We start from the raw sequence: 22,835 nt of genomic DNA on the forward strand, positions 1-22,835 counted from the left end.
TATGTTGACCTTTGCCCTGTCTATACATCTTTCTGGCACTGGTTGTTGAATTTAATGCCCTTGCCAAGTCTAAAGCAAAAGTGTTTCCCCATGAACTCTGACTCTACTCTAAGGACAACCTGATTGACGCTGGATGAAATCTACAGGACATCCCAGCAGTCGCATGTGGTAGCATGGTCCTGTAATTCCAGCTACTTGGGAGGCTGAAGCAGATGGGTGGTCAGTTCGAGGCCTGTCTGGGCTGGGCTGGGTACTTGGCAAGGCCTGACTCAGGTTCAGTGCTTGCCTAGCACGGATGGGACCCTGGGCTGAATTCCTGGCACCACCAGACCTCCCGGGGCCTGTCTAGAGGAGAGTGGTAGTGATCGTTGCTTGAGGCCAAACACTACTTGGGATCAGGAATAGGCTGAGGGCTGAGGGTGGTGGTAACATGCACCCGGGAGGCAGAAGCAAGATCACACCAACTGGAAGGTAGTCTGGGTAAGACTTCCAGGCCATTTGGGGATAAATGGTGAATCCCTTTCTACAGATTTCAAGAGACTAATGAAACAGCCCTCAACCCAACCTAACCTGGGCCCAGCCCACCTCTGCTGCCACGGATTTGAGTTCATGCTGTCTTCCTGTCTAACTGCCACCCAGCAATCACTCCCCAATCCAGTGCTCTGACCAATCTCTTGGAGTAGTGTTTTTCTTGGTGGTGGGGACTGAACCACAGGCCTTGGGCATATGATCATGGAACCAAATCTCTAGTCCCAAGATGGAGCTTTTACTCCAGAGTTGGCAAAAATCTATCAAAATAGCACTCCTGGCTAGGGAACTGGTGTAGTGGTACAGCGCTTGCTAACACGCACAAGGACCTGGCTTTGACCCCTAGCACCACAAACAAAGCACCCTTGGTAAGGATCCAGGGCCTCAGTAGGGGTAAAGAAGCAACGTTTCCCACTGTATATCCATCTTCAAGAACTCTGATGCCTCCAATCCTGCCCTGCTTTTAAAAAATTCTCTTCTACTTCCCCTACCTCCCCCCAAATCTATTTAGCCCTTAGCCTCCACCTCCACTGGTGCTAGGTGTCCATAACCAAATGGTCTGCTTAAGTACCAAGCTGGCCATCCACAGGCCTGGGCCCTACAACACCCCAAAAGCTCCCCGCATGCTTAGCTGACTTCTTATGTTCTTTCCTTGACCAAAATCTCTCCACTACTTGGTTGTGATTACCTCATTTTTCGCAGTGGTAGTTGTTGGGCAAACTATTTCCCTCCATACTGGAGGGTGTAAATGTCCAAGATCCAAAGGGAGGGGCAGAGATTAGACCCTTTCTACCCACCTGTCACTAGATTCCAAAGAGTCAAGCATAAAATGAGTAGTACTTTAATCGTTTCCAAAGAAGATGGTACAAGAATTTAGATTAGAAAATATGACATTAAAGGTGTATTTTCCTAGAAATGAAAAACAGAACAGAAACTTAATACAATTTTTTTTGATCTTCCTCATACATCAAAAGCTGTATCTGTTCCCAGGCTCGAGCTCCAAGCTCCCAGGCTGCTCTTTATCTCCCTCTAGCTGAGCAGGACAATCCCTCCTCCTCCACCTCTCTCCTCTCAGTCACGCGGTGTGGGTGCTAAAGGCCCTAAGCTGACCAATGGACAGAAGTGTCCTTTAAGCCAGCAGCCCACAGGCAGTGGCACTCGGGGCGGTCACAGAACTGGCATTGTTTCCACTGTCTCAGCAGAAAGCAGCGGAAAGCTGACCCTCAGCACAAATCAGTCAAATGTGGAACCGGAGCAAGGGCTCCCAGGCCCAGGGAGGATGACCCTTTCTTACTACAACAGGTCTTTAAGCCGCTCTACTGCACTCCAAGGGGATTGAAAGCATGTGGCATCTAAACAAATCAGGAGAACCTGGGAGGCTGGGGGGGAGGGGTGGGGATAGTGATAAACAGGAATATAAATCAGTTTGATGATGTACAGGGGTGCTGGGAACTCCAGCTCTTCACAGGGCGGCCAGCCCGCCAGAGGACAACACAGCAAGAACCACGACCGCCACTCCAGACAGCCAGACCTGGGGTATTGCCAGGCCTTTTCCTAGGTCCCATAGCTGTAGAAAAAAGAGGGGAAGACAAGTTTTTATTTTAATTTTCAGCAATTAGAATTCCAGTCACTCTTACAATTCCTGTCTCAGAAATGTTCTACCTACTGAACGGGTACTTCCTTCCCTTTTTGGGGTTCCGAGAAAAGCAGCATATCCCTATGTCCCAGTTTCACACTTCTGAAAGCCCCAGTGATGAAAATCAAGTCATCTCATGTGGTACTGATGGGTGACTGCTCTTCAGAATGCCAAAGGCCCTCCACACAAAAGCTTCCAGACTGTACAGACATAATCTCCTCTCTCTAGCTGACAGCACATCGAGATCAGTGTTTCTGGAAAAGTCTTCCTTCAAAACATAGTTTTGTTTTCTGAGATAGAATCTTGTTATTGGGGCTGGGGGTTTGACTTGGAAGAGAGTATCTGTCTAGGAAGCCAACGGCCCTGGGCTCAGCTCTCGGCTGGGGTGGGGAAGATCTTGTTATATGATTCAGATTAGTGTAGAATTCATCCTGTATCCCAGGATGGACTCAAATCAAGCTCCTCCTGCCAGCATTTCCCAAGTGCTGGGGTTACAGGTGTTCACCATATCTGGACCGAATGTACTTCTGCATCGTGTGGGACATTATGTGGATGTGGTTAAAATTCTGTGGCTATAACTGCAAGATTCTTAAGCAGTTTACTAACACAGCCTGTGAATCTCTGAAAGGGAATATGATGCACAGCAGAGACAATCACAGAACTCGTCCTTCAGGTCTGATGGACTGGAGATATTCCTGGGGCCTAGCACTGACTCCTCCTCTCCTCCTTGGAGACAGGATCTTGGCAGGTTTTGAATTCATCGTGTAGCCAAGAAAAACCTTGAACTTCTGATCCTCCTGCCTCCACCTTCTGGACACTGGGATTACAATACTCAGTTCATGTGGTACTGGGGATCAAACCCAGGGTTTTGTAAATGCTGAGCAAGTATTCTACCAACTGAGCTATAACTCCCTCTAAGATCTCTTTTTGTTTGGTTGGTTGGTTTTTCGAGACAGGGTTTCTCTATGTAGTATCCTGGAACTTGCTTTGTAGACAAGGCTGGCTTTGAACTCACAGAGATCCACCTTCCTCTGCTTCCCAAGTACTGAGATTAAAGTTGTACACCACCATGCCTAGTTTTTTTGTTTGTTTGTAATGATTTCTTTAATTATTTGATGTGCATTGGTGTCTTACATGTATGTATGTTTGAGGGTATCAGATCCCTGGAACTCAAGTTACAGTTTTAAGCTGCCACGTGGTTGCTGGGATTTGAACTTTGGCCCTCTAGGAGAGCATCCAGTGCTCTTAACTGCTGAGCTATTCAGCCCCATTTTTTTTTTTTTTTAAAGACAGGGTTTCCCTATGTAGCCCTATCTGTCCTGGAACTTGCTTTGTAGACCAGGCTGACCTCAAACTCACAGAGATTCATCTGCTTCTGCCTCCTGAGAACTGGGATTAAAGGTGTGCACCACCACCCCAAGCAGAATCTAACTTTCCATGTTTCTCTCTTTCTTTGCTTTTTATCTTCTCCCAACCAGGACTTCACTATAATGACTTAGGACACATTCAAATTCCTAAGCTCGCAGGATCCTCCCATCACAGGTTCCTAAAGAGCTGGGACTCCAGGCATTTACAATCACACCTAGGCCAAACCCTTTTTTTTACTACAGTCCCACTAAAAACAAAAACAAAAACAAAAACAAAAACAAAAACAAAACTTCTAAATTGGAGTCTAGTAGAAATGTATATATAAGTTTATGAAACATTAAAAAAATTTACTATTACTAATACATGCTCTGCTATGTATTTTCTAGTCTATTAAATTCCTTCTTTTCAGTCTTCTTTTTTTTTTTTTTTTGTATCAATGCAATAGGTGGACTGTCTCCCCACTGGATCAAAGGGCACATTTTTAAAAACACTAAGAACTGGGGGCGTGTATACACTGAGCTGTAAAAACTTGCCTTGTATGTATCAAGTTAGATCCCCTGCACTGAAAACAAAGCAAAGCAAACCAAACACTAGCCTCTCTTCCTTACTCTCTAAGGACATTCATACTCAAGGGCAGCTCTCACCTTGTGGGTTGTGACCTCTGGGGTTGTATCTCATATGTCCTGCATACCAGATATTATATTATGATTCATAACAGTAGCAAAAATAGAGTTATAAAGGAACAGCAAAAATAGTATTATGTCTGGGGGTCTCAATACATGAGGAACCGTACATACTGAAGGGCTGCAGCATTGAAAACCACAACTTTAGGGCAAAAAGCAGTGTTCAGGTTTTGTACTTATCACACATATGTAAACTCATGAACCTCCACAATCTAACTAGAAAACTGACTGAATTAGGAATCACTGAGAGAAATTTGGGGGGAACTCAGAAGAAAAAAACAAGATACCCTCATTAGTCTCTACCCAGATGACATCTTTGTGCACACTGCCCAAAGAGCTCCCCTGCTCAGTGCTCATGAGACACTGAGTCCATCTGGGGAGCGGTGACAGGAGAAGCCTCCAGAAGGGAGGTCAAAGGCCCTACCTCTCTCAGCACTTGGGAAGCCAAGACAGATGAAACTCTGGGAATTTGAAGCCATCCTGGTCTATAGAGTAAGCTCCACGACAGTCAAAGCTGCAATAGAACCCCAGTCTCAGGTGAGGGGGAGGAAGGTCATAGTGCAGAGAGCCTCCATCTTCTTTATAACCAACCATACCATTTTCCTTTAACCTATTAGATCTCAGCCAGGCAACTGCTAAGAATTTCATTAAAACCTGACCTATACCCAGAGCTAGTACTTGTCAAAAGAAAAACACAAAAGCAGATTTAGGGCTTAAGTAAAGCCTTTAGGTGCCCACTTTATCTCAACAGAGATTACCATAACAGGCAGGAACCAGGGCAAACAGCCTGAGTTCTATAATTGCCAAATTACCCCCAAGTCCAACTCGGTATAAGACAAAAACTAACAGAAAGAAGTGCCTGCCTGAGCCAGGATGCCAAGCCTTCAACTGATTCTCTTTACAGAGCTTTGTTCTGTGGAGTCAAAAGCCATTAATGAAACTGTCTTTTCTCTCTACTCTCTCCCTCAGGAATCGGAGTCACTTCAAATCAAACTGAACACTGCTCCGGGGAACACTTGATAAATACACTTAATTTAATACATCATTTAGCTCTTGGTTTTTTTTTCCCCTCACTCAACTGTCTATTGGACCAGACTGGAATCCAGAGAATGTCTGTCTCTAAAGCTGGCTCTGAGGTGGAGGCTATAAAAGGTCAAACTAAGGCAAAAGCACCCAAGTGACATCTTGCTTGAGTTCAGAAGTAATGAAGACTGGAAAAAATACACTTTAATTACTTCTTGAAGGATACAAGATTAGTGGGTCACAAATATGAACTCTTAAAACGCTCTGACCCCAAGGCAGGCTTGAGCAAGCTTTCATTCCTTTTGAGCTGGTGTTGGAGAGATGGTTCAGTGGTTAGGATCCGGGACTGACTCCTGGCACCCACATAGTGGCTTACCACCATTTCTAACCCAACTCCAGGGGATCGACCCTCCTCTCCTAGCCTCTGTGGGTACCAGGCACAACATATACAACATGCTAACACACATGCAGCCAAAACACTCAATGTACATAAAATAAAAATAGGTATTTAAAGCTAAGAGCTGGATGTGTTGGCATAATTCCAGAAGCAGCAGCAGGAGAATCAGGAGTTCAAGGTCATCCTTCTGCATACAACCGGTTTAAGGCCAACCCTCCATGAAAGACTGCCTTAAAGACATAAAAAAGACCCAGGCAGTGGTGGTACACGCCTTTAATCCCAGCACTTAGGAGGCAGAGGCAGGAAGATTTCTGAATTCAAGGCCAGCCTGGTCTACAGAGTGAGTTCCAGGACAGCCAGGGCTACAGAGAAACCTTGTCTTAGGAAACCAATAAATATAAAAAAGAAAGGCAAAAAAACAAAACAAAACAAAAAAAAACAAAAAAAAACAAACAAAAAAACCCAAACAAAATCCAGGACATCAGATTTTATTTCGTTTTGAGACTGAATTTTGCATAGCCAAGCCTAGCCTGAAACTTATGAGACCAAAGACAGCCTTGATCTTCTTCTCAGAGTGCTGACTTCTATTTGTTGCTGTTATTGATGCTGTTGTTGGTTTTGGATGTGTTTAAGAAAGAGTTTCTGATCTGAAATTTGCTAAGTAGACCAGTCTGGCTTTGTAATCAGAGATTTGCCTGCCTCTGCCTTTGAGAGTTTGGGTCCAAATGATGGCAGCATGTCGTCTCCCCTCCCCCCACTTAATATGAGATGCTGGAGACAAGTCCCAAGGCCTAGCCTCAATTTGAACTAGCGCCATGCAGTGTTAGGATCAACGTAAGAGGTAACATGAACAGTTTTCAGCTGACTATCATATTCCTGACTTCAAGATCTGAATTTAGAATCCTAGTCAAGACTGGGTAGAAGCTCAGGAATGCAATGGCAGCTACTGAGGGGGCAAGGCAGGAAGGCCCAGCTGGTTACAGAGTGAGGACCAGGCAAGCCTGGGCAATGAAGTGAGCCCTGTCTGAAATACAGCAGTAATGTGGGTGTGTTCAAAACCAGCCATGGGTATACAGCAAATTTAAGGCCAACCTAGGTTTTATGAGACCCTGTCTCAAAAGCCAAAAATGGTAGTACTCACTCACAATCCCAGCAGTTGGCAATTGAGTTAGAGGCAGGAGAATAAGAATTTCAAGGTCATTCTTGTCTAAATAGTGAATTTAAAGCCAATCTTGACTATATAAGACCTTCTTGGAGGCCAGGGCGTGGGGGGGGGGGCGGGAAGGGGAGAGGTTGGGGCTGGAGGAGACAGCTCAGTGTTAAGAGCACTGCCTGTTCTTCTAGAGGATCCAGGTGTTCTTCCTAGCATACAAGGTAGCTCATAGCCACATCCTCTTCTGGCTTCCACAGGGACCAACTATGTACATGGTATACACACAGAGGACCAACTATGTACATGGTACACACACACACACACACACACAGACAACATATTCAAAAATAAAATTTTAACATGGAAAAAGTTTCAAAAGGACAGGAGATACAGCTATGTGTTACATGGAGTACAGTACCTGTCTAGTATGCACAAGGTCCTGGGTTCAATTCTCAGTACCACAGTAACAAAGTGTAACAACCACCAGCACCCTAGGGTCTTTGGCACCTAATCTGTGCTTGCTCTCATTTTCTCCAGTTACTCAATACAGCCAAAGAGAGGAAAGCAAAACTCCACACTGGAGTCTGATCAGACTCGTCGCTCAGGGTAGAAAGACTTTGGCTGAAGGCAGCAGTGGCTTGCCTAGCTCATAATGAAATGCCCAGGGTCAAAATTACCTGACGAATAACAGGGACCAGCTCATATTAACTCCTCGGTATGTCTTCTTTGCCAGCCTTGGTCTCAGGGGTATTAATGATATCCCTCTTGAAAGTGGGAAAGTTCACACTAATCTCTTTCAGTTCTGACCTAACCCACACTCACAAAGAAATGCAGAAGAGACCTTGTTTAGCTTTCCCCACAAGGACTTCAGTAAAGACCCAGTACAATTAGCCTTAAGAATGGTCCTGAAAAAAAAAAAAGAATGGTTCTGGTAGGACGGCTCAGGAAAAGGCAAGCCCAGGACCACTGACACACATGCACAGGCGTATGTACAAAACACACACACACACACTGAATAAAACATAAATAAGTAAAATTAAAACAGATAGTCAAATAAGGTTAGGCTATATGTGGTGTCTCATGCTTATAATTCCAGCACCTGGGATGCAGAGTCAGGAGGAAAATCCCAAATTCAAGGCCATCCTGATCTATATAGAATGGTCCAGGCCCACCAGGGATACATAGTGATAGACTCTGTCTCAGAAGCAAACAAAGACTAGCTCTAAGGTTAGAGGTGTAGCTCAAAGGTACAGCACTGATAAGGCTCTTGGTTCAGTGACCTTAGCATTAAAAAGAGGGGGATGGGAGGGTAGGAAAAGGTGCAAGAACACTATGCTCAGAAATGAAGGAAAGAGCCTCCCAGCCCTCCCGCTCTTCGCCCACAAGAAACTTACCAAGTGTCGGATCCCATTCAGTGAGTGGTACATGAGCGGGAAGACAAGCACAAACTTAGCCGAGTAGATCAGTGTTGGCCCCAAACACAGGGACTTCACAAACATCAAATATGACTCAAAGTTCCCAGGAAGCAGCAGTGCCGACAGGCCAAAAAGAGAGACCCCTGAGAGAGGACACGCAGCTATCAGTTACAAAGAACAGAATGTATTAAACTGGGTTTTATGACAGCTCTTGACACCTGATATAATCCTAAACCACTTTGAAATAAGAGAAAATTTGTTGCTATCTAGGGATGTAGATCATTTGCCAAAATATATAAGCCCCGGTTTTGAAATCTAGGGCCACATAAAACCATGCATGAGGGACCAGGGAGGTGGCTCAGCAGTTACAGGTGCACACTGATGTTGTAGAGAACCTGAGTTTGGTTCCCAGAAACCCACACTGAGAAGCTGGCACCGCCTGTAACTCCCACTCCAGGGGAATCATAACCCCCCCCAGCCTTCGAGAGCACCTGTACTCATGTGTACATACCCGACAAATCTATACACATAGTTAAAAATAATAAAAATATACTTTACAAAACATGTAGGCGCAATAGTTAAGAGCACTGGCTTCACTTTCCGAGGACCTGGGTTCATTTTCCAGCACCCAAGTGGTATCAATGTTCACACACCTGCAACTCCAATTCTAGGGGAGCCAATGTCATCTTCTGGACAATTCAGGGATTGGCATGAACATGGTACATACATATATATACAGGTAAATGTAAAAATAATTAACAAATAAAACCTGTATGGTTATACATGCTTATCATCCCAGCATGTGGAAGACAGAGGGAGGATTTGCACTGGTGTACAGTAAAGCACTTGTCAGCAGGTCCTCTCCTGGTGACCACTTCCCCATGCATTTCCATCTTGGGAACATAGACACCAAAACAAGGTACTCACAATGTGCAATGGGCTGAGAACAAGATTTTAAACTATAAATGAGCAGACATTTTCTGAGATGTCAAAGACTAACTACATCAATTACTAATAAATTACTAATAATTAGCAATCACCACAGCCTATATTCAAAAGTATATGTATCTAATTAAACCCTCCATCATAAGGAGGTATTACAAGTGAAAATAATGATGATCTAGGGAATCTCAAAGGAAACAGCAACTCTGTTTATGTAGACTAGGCTGGCCTTCACCTCACGGAGATTGGCCTGCCTTTGCCTCCAGAGTGCTGGGATTAAAAGGACGCACCACTAGGCTGGAGATGGCTCAGCAGTTAAAAGCACTGACTGCTCTTCCAAAGGACCTGGGTTCAATTTCCAGCACCCACATGGCAGCTCACGACTGCCGGCAGCTCACGACTGCCTGCATCTCCAGTTCTAGGGGACCTGACACTCACACACACATACAAGCAGGAAGAACACCAATGCACATAAAGTAAAAATAAATAACTAAAAAAAAGCATGTACTACCTTGACTAGCTGGGAATTCTTGACGTACTTTTTTTTTTTTTTTTTAAAAACAGAATAAAGGCTCTCTGGTCTTGATTTTTGTTGCTTACTTTTTTAATACTTTTTTTTTTTTTTTTGAAACAGGGTTTCTCTATATAGCCCTGGCTGTCCTGGAGCTCACTTTGTAGTCCAGGCTGGCCTCTGTAGCCTCCCTCAGCCCTGAAGCAGGCTGATCCAGACCTTGCTGCCACTGAGAAGGCAATTACCTAAGGTGGAGCCTTCCGACCTAGATGGCTCTTTTGTTCTGCCACCTGCCACTGCTCTCTCCAAGACACTGCTACCCTCTGAGAAGCCTCTGAGACATTCCAGAGGAACATCCTATTCTGCACATCGCCTACAGGCAGGCTCCAGACAACAAGAATGGACTGGTGGGGGATGGGCCTTCCCCTTTATAAGTAGACTCCCGTAGTAAACTGGAGGGCCTTGAACAGAATCATGTCTTGGCTCCATTAATTTCTCACCTTCTAAGTCTCTTTCAGCCCCAGCCTGCCTCCCAGCCGCAGGCCGGCTTACAACAGGCCTCAAACTCAGAAATCTGCCTGCCTCTGCCTCCCAAGTGCTGGGATTAAAAGCGTGTGCCACCACGCCTGGCTTTTTTTTTTAAATACTTTTAAAAGCTTTGTTTGTATTTTGCTTTATGTGTATGGGGTTACAACTGCTTATGTGTACCAACTGTGTGCCTTGTGTCCATGGAAGCCAGAAGAGGGTAGTGGATCCCCTGGAACTAGAATTATTGATGGATGTGAGCTACCCTAGGAACCAAACCAAACCCCAGTCCTCTACAAGAGTAGCAAGTGTTACTGAATTTAGTAAGAACATAGGGATTCAGTTACTTGTTAAAGGAATGAGTTAATGAAACGTTTAAAGTGAACCAGGCAGTAGTGGCACACACCTTTAGTCCCAGTACTTACGAGGCAGAGGCAGATGGAGCTCCGTGAGTTCAAGGCCAGCTTGGTCTACAGAGTGAGTTCCAGGACAGCCAGGGCTACACAGAGAAACCCTGTCTCAAAAAATTAAAACCAAAAATAGAAGGAAAAAAAAAGGAAAGCTCTAAGGACTCACACGTATTCTAAATCAAGGTACTGAGTGCAAAGAAGGTAGGGATGAGAGTCAGAGTAACAGCAGTTCCTCTAGGATATGTGTGCGCATGTATGTGTGTGTCCATGTGTGTATATTATACATACATACCTCCACTCAAGGCTATTCCAGAGCCTCGGTGGCAAACGGACAGTGCCATAGGAAGAGACCATCTACAAAGAAACACACAAGACAAGTTTTAACAAGGAAAGGATGACAAGGATTTCCTGGTTTTGTCCTGGTTTTGGTTTTAGGATGACATAATTTAAAAACAAAATCAAAACCAGCGGGGGCTGGAGAAATGGCCTCCTGGTTAAGAGCACTTGTTACCCTTGCATAAGACTTGGGATAAATTCCTAGCACCTGTATGGTGGCTCACAGCCATCTATCACTGCAGTTCTAGGGAGCCCACACTTGTTCTAACCTCTAAGAGAACAGGCACACATTTGGCGTATACAAATGAACTCAGGCAAAATGCTCATACACATAAAATAAATCCTTAAAGACAAAAACAAGAAAACCTCACCTAGCTTTCATATTCCTATTTTCTTTTTTTGTTTGTTTTGTTTTGTTTTTTAAAGATTTATTTTGTTTTTTATTTTTATTTTTAAATTTTTTTTTTTGGTTTTTCGAGACAGGGTTTTTCCGTGTAGCCCTGGCTGTCCTGGAACTCACTCTGTAGACCAGGCTGGCCTCGAACTCAGAAATCCACCTGCCCCTGCCTCCCAAGTGCTGGGATTAAAGGCATATGCCACCACTGCCCGGCTCATATTTCTATTTTCACTTTCTAATTTCAAAGTAAAACTTTTGGCTGAGTACACAGCTCAGAGATTGATATTATGCATGATGCCCTGGGTTCACTCCACTGCAAAAAAGAAGAAAAATTACTTATTTAAAAAGTATCTCAAAGAGCCAGGAGTGGTGGCACACTCCTTTAATCCCAGCAGTTGAGAGACAGAGGCAGGAGGATCCAGGCCAACCTGGTCTACAGAGTGAGTTCCAGGATATCCAGAGCTACACAGAGAAACTCTATCTCAAAAAACAAAACTGAAGTAAGTAAGTAAATAAATACACAAACAAATAAAACTATTTCTTGGGGCTGCAGAAATTGTTCAGCAGTTAAGAACACTTGCTTCTCTTGCAAAGGGCAGGGGATCAGTTCTAAGCACCCATGGCATGGCTCCCAACAGTCTGTAACCAGCTCCAGGGGATCTAACCCCCTCTTCTGGCCGCTGTGGGCAGAGGGCATGCATGTGGTGTACATATATACATGCAGACAAAACACTTACACATATAAAATAAAAATAAATCCTTTTAAAAGTTACCCCTGACTTTACTAAACCAAGTATCTGCTACTGTTGAGAAGAGAAAACAAATACTGTGACTAAATCATTAGGCTTCTGTAAGAGCAGAAAACTCTGTATGTGTAATAAAACAACACAGTTCAAAATCCTTTCACCAGGGTCCCCATTTGGGTATCAATTAGAGGGGTACAACTAGAAAGCAATCAAGGTGGTTGTGGTGACTCACACCTGTAAACTCTGGGCTACACAGTGAGATAGACAGACAGACAGACAGACAGAAGGAGTGAAGTAGAGAGGGAGGGAGGGAGGGAGGTTAAGGAGGGATGGAAGGAGGGAGAAAAGGAGGGAGAGAGAGAGAGAGAGAGAGAGAGAGAGAGAGAGATCTTAAAAGAGTTCAAGACCAGCCTAGACCAAGTAGGAATCTTTGTTTCAGAAAACAAAAGGAACAATAAAAGTATGATATTGGCTACTTCAGACATCTTTTTTTTTTGGGGGGGGGTTCTTTCGAGACAGGGTTTCTCTGTGTAGCCTGGCTGTCCTGGAACTCACTCTGTAGACCAGGCTGGCCTCGAACTCAGAAATCCGCCTGCCTCTGCCTCCCGAGTGCTGGGATTAAAGGTGTGCGCCACCACGCCCGGCTACTTCAGACATCTTTGCTTGACATATTACTTGGGAAATATCTTCATGTTTCCTGCCATTTCTTTTTTTTTTTTCATGCAAACATTCATAAATGGACCTAATGTCATTTTCTTTGAATGAACTGTGAAGAAAGGCCAAGGTGATTTGGGAATTTCTCCATTACTGTTGAAGTGGAAACTACGGTTCTTTGGAAAGTCAGTTATGTTAAATGAGGTTTTACTGGGGCACACAGGTGAAGGTGTGTCTTGCAAAAGCAGACATGTGGAAGACTGTCTTTCTGAAGCAGACACAGGTGAAAGGATATAGCAGACACTTGAAAGGACAGATGCTTGATAAAGGAATATAAATATGACCCTACAGAGAGTGGGAGATGAGCACTGAGCCTTGGTTTGGTTTGCTCCACCTAATTATTCTTTGCTAACAGCAAACAGGTGTTTGTTCACCTTACATAGCGTTGTTGAGCTCAACTTTTGCTAACTCCGCCACTGAGAGGAACTCGCCAAAGAACTTCTCCTGAAGTTCCTGTGGCAGCTTGCCCATTCATGGCCTCGCCACTTGGTGAGCCTGATGGTTTCTTCAAGAATGAACTGCAGCTGCCTGGTGTCTGCTTGCTGAAAGGACTGGACTGTAACTGCAGGCTCGTGCCTGGTGTCTGCAGTTACAGTCCAGAGTTGTATTTGGTGTTTGCTCTGGGACTGAACTGCTGTCCAAGAAGATCAAGCTCACCCACAAAGAACTATTGCTGAACAGGTGCACTTCCCCCACATCCTAATAACTGTTCTCTTCCACTACCTCTGCTGGGTGGTGGGCTGGGGAGAGGCTGACCCCTTATTAAAGGTTGTAAGAAATGTATGCCTATACACTGTGATCCTACCCCTCCCCAAACCATCTCCCTCCCCCTCTGCCTCCCTCCCCCACATCTTCATTTTTTGAGACAGGGTTTCATCAATCATCTTGTAAAAGGTTTCACTATTAACATCCTTCTCTTAGGATACAATGTCCAATTTCTACAATTAAAATTATTTCTGGAATCTGAGTTGGAAAAAAAAAATCCCAAAGGGTTGTGGTATTTGTGGAGGTGGCTAAAAAAATGGCCAGTATCCCATGGCAGGAAGCCAAGCAAAGAGGGTAGCAAGGCTCAAGACACTTTGCTGAGTTAGTGTTTATTTATTTACTTTTAATTTTCTAAAAGATCTGCAGGGATTTTCTTAGAAGATAAATCAGTTAGCACTTCTATTTCTAAAACTAAGAGATAAAAAGACATGTATGTATACATACATACATAACCATATGTACATGTATGTGGGCGAAGTGATCACACACAGCTCTATTCAAGGAGAGGACCTACAGTTAATGTGCTCGTAGCAGTGAGCACATATAGCACCCAACACTGGTGCCATACTGGAGAACTTCTAGTAGCCACAGCTACAACAATTTGAGCATCAGAATAAACAGTGAATGTAAAAGAGCATAACTTTTGTGCAAAATAGGGATCTTTGAAAGAAAGCAAGGTTTGCTCTACAGGAAGAAAGAAAGAAATCCAAAGAGCATGTTCAAGAAGACAAGTATGGCGGTGCTCAACCTGTAATCTCAGTATTTAAAAGGTAGAAGTCGGGGGATAAGAAATCTAAGGCCATCCTCAGTTACATAAGGCCTTGTCTAAAACACCAATAAATAAACTAGTAAGGCACAAAGCTAAGCACTGTAAGTGGCCTCAAGAAGCTAGAAACTATAGATTTTCCTATAGCCAAAGGAAAAGAATACAGCCTTGGTTAACATGTGTATTCATTTTAAAATATTTCATTTATTAATTTAGTACCATGGTACACAAACTGCAGGTCTGAGCTGAACCTTGGGGGGTGGAGGTCAGTTCTCTCCTTCCACCAGAGGGTCATACTCAAGTCGTCATGCTTAGTGCCAGGAACCTCAGCCCACTGAACCAGCTTCTCAGCCTGATAACTTACATTAGCATGAGGAGTGCAGAAGTGTACATCTGTGTGTTTGTCTTATAGCTCAGGCTGGCCTTGAACTTGCTATTTAACTGAGGATGACGTTAAACTCTTGATCCTCCTGCCTCAGCACCCCAAGTGCTACTATTCCAGGTGTGCACACATTTGCCACTGTGGTCAACCACAAACAATGATTTCTCCCTGTGCATTGCCCTGGCTGTCCTGAAACTCACTCTGTAGACTGGCCGGAAATCACAGAGATCTGCCTGCCCCTGCCTCCCAAGTGCTGGGATTAAAGGCATGTGCCTTCAAACAGTGATTTTTAAGATCAAACATTCTAGCATACTCCAATGTTGTAAGACCTTGATATTTATATGCTGAGGGATCACAGTAGAAGTACTAGAAGTCACTGTTTTCCATAATTAAAGCATTAGGCTTCTATGTGCGTAGAAAACACCTCAATTAAAAAAAAACATACCACAGACTCAAATCCAAGCAGCAGTGTCGCAGACAGCATTCAGTGTTGTGTAGTGTGATGCTAACGTACAACACAAAATGTGCACGCTGTGAACTCAGGACCCAGGCTGCACAGGAGCCATGCAACACAGGTAAGCAATACGGGAAGCGCCTGGCACACACGGCCTGCTTGCCTTTCAACGATTGTTTTGGCAGCTGTGCACTCAGAAACCTTCTACTTGTTGGCAGCTTTCCCTAGACTCTCGCATCAACTACCAGGTTAAGAAGCCGGACTCAGGGCTGGTGAGATGGCTCAGTGGGTAAGAGCACCCGACTGCTCTTCCAAAGGTCAGGAGTTCAAATCCCAGCAACCACATGGTGGCTCACAACCATCTGTAACGAGATCTGACGCCCTCTTCTGGAGTGTCTGAGGACAGCTACAGTGTACTTACATATAATAAATAAATAAATAAATAAATCTTTAAAAAAAAAAAAAAAAAAAAGAAGCCGGACTCAGGAATGCAATGGCATCATCTCTATTGGCCAACCCACTGCTCCCAGGCACTGCACTCCCAATATTTAGGAAAATTAAGGCAACACCAGCCCATCCGGCTCCAGGGCCCTTACTTGTAGATAGTCAAATGGGGAGACAGAGGACGGTTTGAACTCGTGTTCTTCTTCCAGAACCGCTCCATCTCCTCCTTAGCTGTGGTTCCCAAAGGAGCAGCACTAAAATAAAACAAAGGTCAAAAAGGACTAAGGCACAGATTTTACACAGCAAACAGTGCATTCTAAAGTTGTATTTTATTTCTACTTATATGTATATATGTGTGTCTATGTGTGGGTGTGTGTACCTTAGTGCTGAGGCCTGAAGAGGATATTAGAGCCCCTAGAGTGGCTGGAGTGGCAGCAGCTGTTAGCTACCTAACATGGGTACAAGAAACTGATCTGAGTCCTCTGCAGAAACAGTACATGCTCTCATGCTGTGCTCTCTAGCCACCTAAAATGTCTTTTTTTAAAAAGGTATTGTTGGTTCTGCAAGGTTGCTCGGTGGATAACAGTGCTTGCTGACAAATCTGATGACCTAATTCCATCTTCTTGGACAACTCCCATAAGATGTCTTCTGACCTCTACTTGCACATCCATGAGCCCCACCAAATATACATTAATAAATTAAGTATATTTAAAAAAAAAAAAAGACAAGGGCTGGAGAAATGGCTCAGAAGTTGAGAACAGAGGCTGTTCTTGCAAACGACCCGAGTTGGATTCCCAGGACCCACACAGTAGCTTGTAACAGCAATTCTAGTTCCCAGGAATCCAACTGGCCTCATGGGCACTGAATGAATGTGGTACACAGACAAACGTGCAAGCAAGACACCCATATACATAACAACAACGACAACAAAAACAGAAAAAGATTAAGGTAGCACACACTAACCGAGAGGCAAGAAGACTGGAAGCTCAAGGCTACATAGTAAGTACAGGGCCAGTATAGACTACACAGAAAAACTGACTCAAAAAGCAAAAGAGCTCATGATGGTAAAAACTATGATTGTAGCATTTGGGAGATAGAAGCAGGAGGATCAGGAATTTTCTATCATCTTCTATCATCTTGATCCACATAGCAAGTTTAAGGACAGTCTGAGCTTACATGAAAAACTGTCTCAAAACAAAATACAACAAACCGAAATAAAACCCAATCCTAAAAAAATAAAAAGAAACACAAGACAAGACAGCCAAGTACATTTATGAGCCTAACTAGGTTCTGCTGTAGGAAAAAAGGCTGCAGTGCTATAAAGTACATTATTTGGAACAAAGAGAAAAATTGAAAATCAACTGATGAAAAGCATTCATCAGTTAATTTATTAAATTTAATGATTATGCTTGTATAATTATACTGCTACACAAGCAAACAACAATATTAATAATTGATGGATCAGGATGAAATGTGCACAGTGCCATATATGGCAGTGAATGTCAGCAGCGGCAGCAGCAGAGGCTTACAGAGAAGGAACACTTACGCTCTATAGCGCGCTGTGCAACACTCCAAGACTTATCTCAAAAAACACAACAATGACACCAACATAAAAAACAAAAGACACTGGTGGCCAGTGTCTTCAGTCTCAGCCCTTGGAGACAGAGGCAGTAGGATCTCTGTGAGTTTGAGACCAGCCTGGTTTACACAGCAAGTTCCAGGACAATCAGGGCTACAAACCCAAAGAACAACAACAACAATAATCAACCAAACAAAAAAAGCACCTCTTGTGTATAAGATATATATTTCCAAGATAAAACCTTTAAAAAAAACTGTTGTAGGCAATTGTTGATGTTAACAACTTGGAATAAATATTTACTTTTAGGGAAAAAATATATTTAAGAACTAAGTCCTGGGGGCTGGAGAGATGGCTCAGAGGTTAAGAGCACTGATTGCTCTTCCAGAGGTCCTCAGTTCAAGTCCCAGCATCCACAACCATCTGTAATGGGATCTGATGCCCTCTTCTCATGTGGTGTCTGAAGACAGCTACAAAATACTCACATATATAAAATAATTCAATAAATCTTTAGGAAAAAACAAACAAACAAATACACAACCCTAAATACTGAAACTACTTGAAATTAAGGGTTTGTTTGTTTGTTTTGATACTGGGTCTTATTATGTATTCTTGATTCCTGGCTGTCCTGGAATTCCCTATGTAGACCAGACTGGCTTCAAACTGCCAGAGATCCACCTGCCTCTGCAGGTGTGCACCACCACACCTGGCCTTCTACTGCCTTTTCATGAGAAAAAAAAAGTTAATAAAATATTCACAGATGTTGGAACTTACTTTCTGATACAAAGCTGAGCATTCAGGTGGGCTCGGAGGCAGTGACGGCTGACATGTCTGCAAGAGATTCAAGAATACAGATGGAGAGTCAACACCAGTACATCAGCCTCCGCTCCTTTGTACAAGATTATTGTTGTTGTTAATTATATTTTCATTCTGTGAGAAAGGGTTTCTCTGTGTAGCCCTGGCTGTCCTGGAACTCACTCTGCAGACCAGGCTGGGCTCGAACTCAGAGATTCGCCTGCCTCTGTGTCCCTAGTGCTGGAATTAAAGGCGTGCATCACCATGCCCAGCTCCTCTGTACTGTATTAGATGCAGAAAGGCTGACTGAAAATGAAATGAGGGCTGAGAGTGTAACTCCGTGTAGAGTGTACGCTTAACATACATGGGGCCCTGTGGTCAAGCTCCAGCATCAAAATCATAAACAGTGCCCCTAGTTTCTTACATGACAAACCACAGCTTGAAGACAGGCTTGGGCGAGTTCACCTGCCACCTAGCAACTGGGAGGCAGAGACAGAAGGGTCACAAGTTCAAGAACAGTTTCAGCAACATACAAAGTTTTAAGCTACTCTGAGTTATGGAAAAAAATTACTTGTAGATACAACCCATCTACATGCCTACATGAGAACAGAACTTACTATATAGCTCAGGCACAAAGTTTATGTATAGCAGAGACCTATGAATTAATGGATGAATTAAAGCCTAATATTAATGAAGTAATTTCAAAAACTACCATCTGAATTTGAAGCTGGGGAGATGGCTCAGTGGATAAAAGCACTTTATACAAACTTAACAACCTGAGTACAATCTGGAAAAACGTACTTAAAAGTGGAAGAAGGAGTGAGGAGCGCGGAGGCAGGGCTGGAGAGTTGGCTCAGAGGTTAAGAACACTGACTGTTCTTCCAGAAGTCCTAAGTTCAATTCCCAGCAACCACATGGTGGCTCACAACCATCTGTAATGGGATCTGATGTCTTCTTCTGGTGTGTCTAAAGACAGCTACGGTGTACTCATATACATAAAATAAATAAAGAAATCTTTTTTTTTTAAAGGTGGAGGAAGAGAACCAACTGTACAAAATTCTCCTCTGACTGACACATGTGCACACAGGTACACCCAAATAAGCACATGCAGTAATAATAATTAATAATGTTTTAAAAATTAAAATGTTGGGCTGGTGAGATGGCTCAGCAGGTAAGAGGACTGACTGTGCTTTCTAAGGTCCTGAGTTCAAATCCCAGCAACCACATGGTGGCTTACAAACCACCCGGCTGACAGAGGGAGCAAAGGTTCTAAATTCAATTCCCAACAACAGATGAAGGTTCACAACCATCTGTACAGCTACAGTGTGTGCTCATATATATAAATAAATAAATCTTTTTTTTTTAAATTAAAAAGTTACCACCAATTTCCAGATAACAGAGATAAACTTCAAGTCACAAAGCTTCTCATATAATATTACAAAAAAAAAAAAAAAAAAAGGAAAAAGCAAAGACTCTATCATCCCCACACAAAAGATAATTGTTTCCTACCTCAAAGTTGCTATTTAAAAAAAAATTACAGGGGCTGGATGGAGGGATGGCCCGGTAGTTAAGAGCACTAGCTGCTTTCCAGAGCCTAGGGATTGCTTCCCAGCACCCACATGGTGCTCACACCATCTTTAACATTAGTTCCAGCAAACCCATTGCCCTTTTCTGGACTCTGAAGGTACCAGGCATGCACCTGATACAGGACATACATGCAGGTAAAACACCCATACACACAAAAAATTAATTTAAAATAACTTAAATGACATTTTATTTTGTATGTGATGGGGCATGCCTCAACACACATATGGGGCTCAGAGGACTTGCAAGGAGTTGGTTTTCTCCTTCCACCATGGGGATTCTAGGGATCAAACTCGGGTAATCAGGCTTGTAAACCTGGAACCCCAGCACTCAAGAGGCAAGTCACAGGAAGACTGCTGTAAATTCAAGGCCATCCTAGTCTGAACAGCAGCTAGCCTGGGCTATATTCAATATGTTGTCCAAAAAGGAAAATGAAACACACACACACAAACACACACACACACACACTTTAATCGCATAATTCTAGCCAACATGTCCAAAGCATTTAGGAAAGTGACCAGAACGAAGTTCTAGAAGTGAAAACTTACCTATGTTAATTCTATGTAACTAGTTATCCACTTTGTACAAGGCATTGTGGAGATATAAGAACTCATTAAGGTGTAAGAAACTGAGCCTGGTGGCGGTGACACACACATTTAAACCCAGCCCTCAGAGGCAGAGGCAGGAGGATCTCTGTGAGTTTGAGGGCAGCCTGGTGTACAGCCAGGGCTACACAGAGAAACCCTGTCTTGAAAAACAACGGATCAAAAAAATCCAACCATCTTCTACATGGGTTCATGATACTAGACACACACACAATCATTTCAAGAGCCTAATAGGCTACTCCAGAGCACTAGCAGGCCCATTATGAGAGGGGAAAAATGCAACCAGCCCTTCTTCAGCTCTCACCCTTCCCTTTGAGACAAGAGGTGAATGCAGACATTGTGTCCCCAGGGCTCTCAGAAAGAAGTGGGAACAAATCTCTTTAAATCGACTAGATTGTCTCTGAAGTTGCAGGGCACACATTCCTCACACCGAGCTAGGCCCAGTCACTCAGCTACCCAGCAAGAGTTTGCAGATGTGGGTTGGAATCTATCGCACAATCTGTCTGCTGCTATTGTTCCCAAATACCAGTGCGAGCTTTGCACAAGGCCCCTACAGAAACAAGCTGTACAGAGTCGACAACCTTGTTGGAAATATGAAAGTAGTTATCTATCCTTGCCTTTCATGTGAAACCAGAAACTCTGAAAAGACTCTCTACACTGGGAATGTTGTTTAAGATGTTACAGCTAGGAGCCAGTGGGATAGTTCAGAGAGAAAAGGCACGTGCCACCAAGCGGGGCAACCTGAGTTGGGCCCTTGGAATTCCCAATTGTCCTCTGAACCCTACACACAAGCCATATAGCACATGTGCAGCCACCTACACCCATACTAAAGAAAAGTGAAAAAAAAATTATCAACAGTTATAGCTGGAAGCAAGTGTTTGTTTTGAGACAGTACCACATTCTACAGCCCAGGCTGGCCAGCAACTCACTCTATAGCTCAGGCTGGCTTCAATATTACAGCAGCCCTCCTGCCTCAGTCTCCTAAGTGCTGAGAAGGGTGGGGTGTGCCTCCACAAGCAGCTGATTAAGTCATTTATGTAAAATGGTGTGGCATTTACATATGCCCTGTGCACATTCTCTTATACTTCCAGTAATTTCTGTATTACTTATAATGCCTATTATAATTTAAATATTCTGTATGTTACACTCTATGGTTTAAGGTAAATGGGGTGGGGAGAGCTACTTATGTACAATCCATACACAAAAATATGGAAAAAAATTACTTGTAGACACAACCAATCTACATGAGGACAGAAGGTGAGGTAAATAATTCTTAGTGCTGGGATGACAGAATATCTGACTGACGGAAGGTGACAGCAGGACACACCCACAGTCCCCTCCCAGGGACTCAGTGTAATGCTTGGCAGGTAACACACTCAAACTGCTTTGGGAATTTGCTTTTCAAATAATTTCCATGTGAGACTGGCTAGATCCAGGAAGAACCCAAAGATGAAGACTCTACATACTAATCCCGAAACTCCTAAGATAAATGCCTGGAACCAATATGATCATTTTAAGCTAAATGTTAAACCATTGACCTGATATGCCCTAACATTCACCAGCATGTGTTACATCATAGAATTTGAAAGCATTTAATTATGGTCAAAATTAGGGATGAAAGATACAGCTCTGGAAAACCTGGTCCTGTCCTTCGGCTATGAGGATGCGCAGCAAGATAAAAATAAAGGATAAAGATAACCAATCCAAACTCCCCAAGACTCACTTTTACAAAGAAAGACTAAACAGAATCCCTCTATTTTTATACTGCATGACAGAAGTGGAAAGAGAAATGAAAACATATTTGGGAGAATCGGGGTCTGGAATCTCAACAGCACTGAAGCTAACTTTCCATAACAAATAATTTCCAAAAATAGGACTGGCACAAAACTGGGTTGGGATTTGTACCAGAAATGTCACTAGCCCTTACAACTATAAAGGCTCTGTGGATGATAGCTAATGAGTGAAGAATTCAGAACAAGGGGAAATCTAAGCTATTTCTCTGGACAGAAAATGGACACTTTAGAGAAAGGTGGTGACACCCACCCACCCAATTGTCCCGCTAAAACCAAAATTAAAACAAAACAAAGTGGATTTCCTGGGCAACATTAAGAGACCCACTGTGGATGCTATTATTGACCTTGGCTTGGGAGGGATGCATTAGGATGCCCGACAGTTTCCACCGGTTGCTAGCAGGATTGCCAGGAGTTAAAGCACCCAGTAGGTGCTCCAAGGAGCCCCTCCCTCTACAATCCCTAAGTCCCCCCAAAACTGCAGGCCTAGGGGCCCGCTGATCTCGAAGTTACAGCAGCTTTTTGGGGCCACAAGAGCAGTTTTCGAAGAGGCTTTAGAGGTGGGCGAGGCAGAAACAATGACAGCCGCGCCACTCGGCCACACACAGTGTGACCTCTAAGCCCTTCCGAGCCTCTCCGCCGGGGGAGAAGAGGGGGTGCTAAGATCCCAGGGGCGCGGCCTGCACACCCGCAGGTCCTTTCCCTGTCCCCGCAAGGCACACACCGCTGTCACCCCCTCAGGGACTAATTCAGGTTCCCCCAACGGTCGCGGGCGTGGACTCCTAGCCCCAGGCTAAAGTCACCTCAGCAAGAACGCAGCCATCTTGAGTTCCGGCCTGGACGGAAATGACGCATCGCTCCTCCCCCCGTGTGGCCCTGCCTTTGGGGGC

General features: G+C 43.8%; 1 protein-coding gene and 1 long non-coding RNA gene across 4 annotated transcripts; both read right to left on the reverse strand.

The window, feature by feature from the left end:
* Positions 1-1,346: 1,346 nt before the first annotated feature.
* Positions 1,347-22,830, reverse strand: Sdhc (succinate dehydrogenase complex, subunit C, integral membrane protein). 3 transcript variants are annotated; one of them, NM_025321.3, is made up of 6 exons: positions 22,749-22,793; positions 17,946-18,002; positions 15,748-15,849; positions 10,884-10,945; positions 8,183-8,346; positions 1,347-2,095 (listed from the first exon to the last, which is right to left on the reverse strand). In NM_025321.3, exons 1-6 carry the CDS (start codon positions 22,766-22,768, stop codon positions 1,991-1,993), a joined length of 510 nt encoding a protein of 169 aa, NP_079597.2. In that variant the 5' UTR covers positions 22,769-22,793; the 3' UTR covers positions 1,347-1,990. The 3 variants fall into 3 exon arrangements, with proteins under 3 accessions (NP_079597.2, XP_030097821.1, XP_006497018.2); XM_030241961.1 differs by having other exon boundaries at positions 1,354-2,095; positions 22,670-22,788; XM_006496955.3 differs by lacking the exon at positions 17,946-18,002 and having other exon boundaries at positions 1,354-2,095; positions 22,749-22,830.
* Positions 3,947-5,957, reverse strand: Gm46172. The gene is made up of 2 exons (XR_001779535.1): positions 5,673-5,957; positions 3,947-5,591 (listed from the first exon to the last, which is right to left on the reverse strand). It is a non-coding gene; the product is annotated as a predicted gene, 46172 (long non-coding RNA).
* Positions 22,831-22,835: the final 5 nt, after the last annotated feature.

Source organism: Mus musculus, chromosome 1 (assembly GCF_000001635.26).
Source record: "Mus musculus strain C57BL/6J chromosome 1, GRCm38.p6 C57BL/6J".
Taxonomy (NCBI): Eukaryota; Metazoa; Chordata; class Mammalia; order Rodentia; family Muridae; genus Mus; species Mus musculus.

Coding starts and splice junctions, on each gene's coding strand:
- Sdhc (NM_025321.3), bottom strand. CDS start 22,768: ATGGCTGCGTTCTTGCTGAG. Junction 15,850..17,945: donor GCTCAGCTTTGTATCAGAAA/GTAAGTTCCAAC, acceptor GTTTTATTTTAG/TGCTGCTCCTTTGGGAACCA. Junction 2,096..8,182: donor TGAATGGGATCCGACACTTG/GTAAGTTTCTTG, acceptor TTTTTTCTACAG/CTATGGGACCTAGGAAAAGG.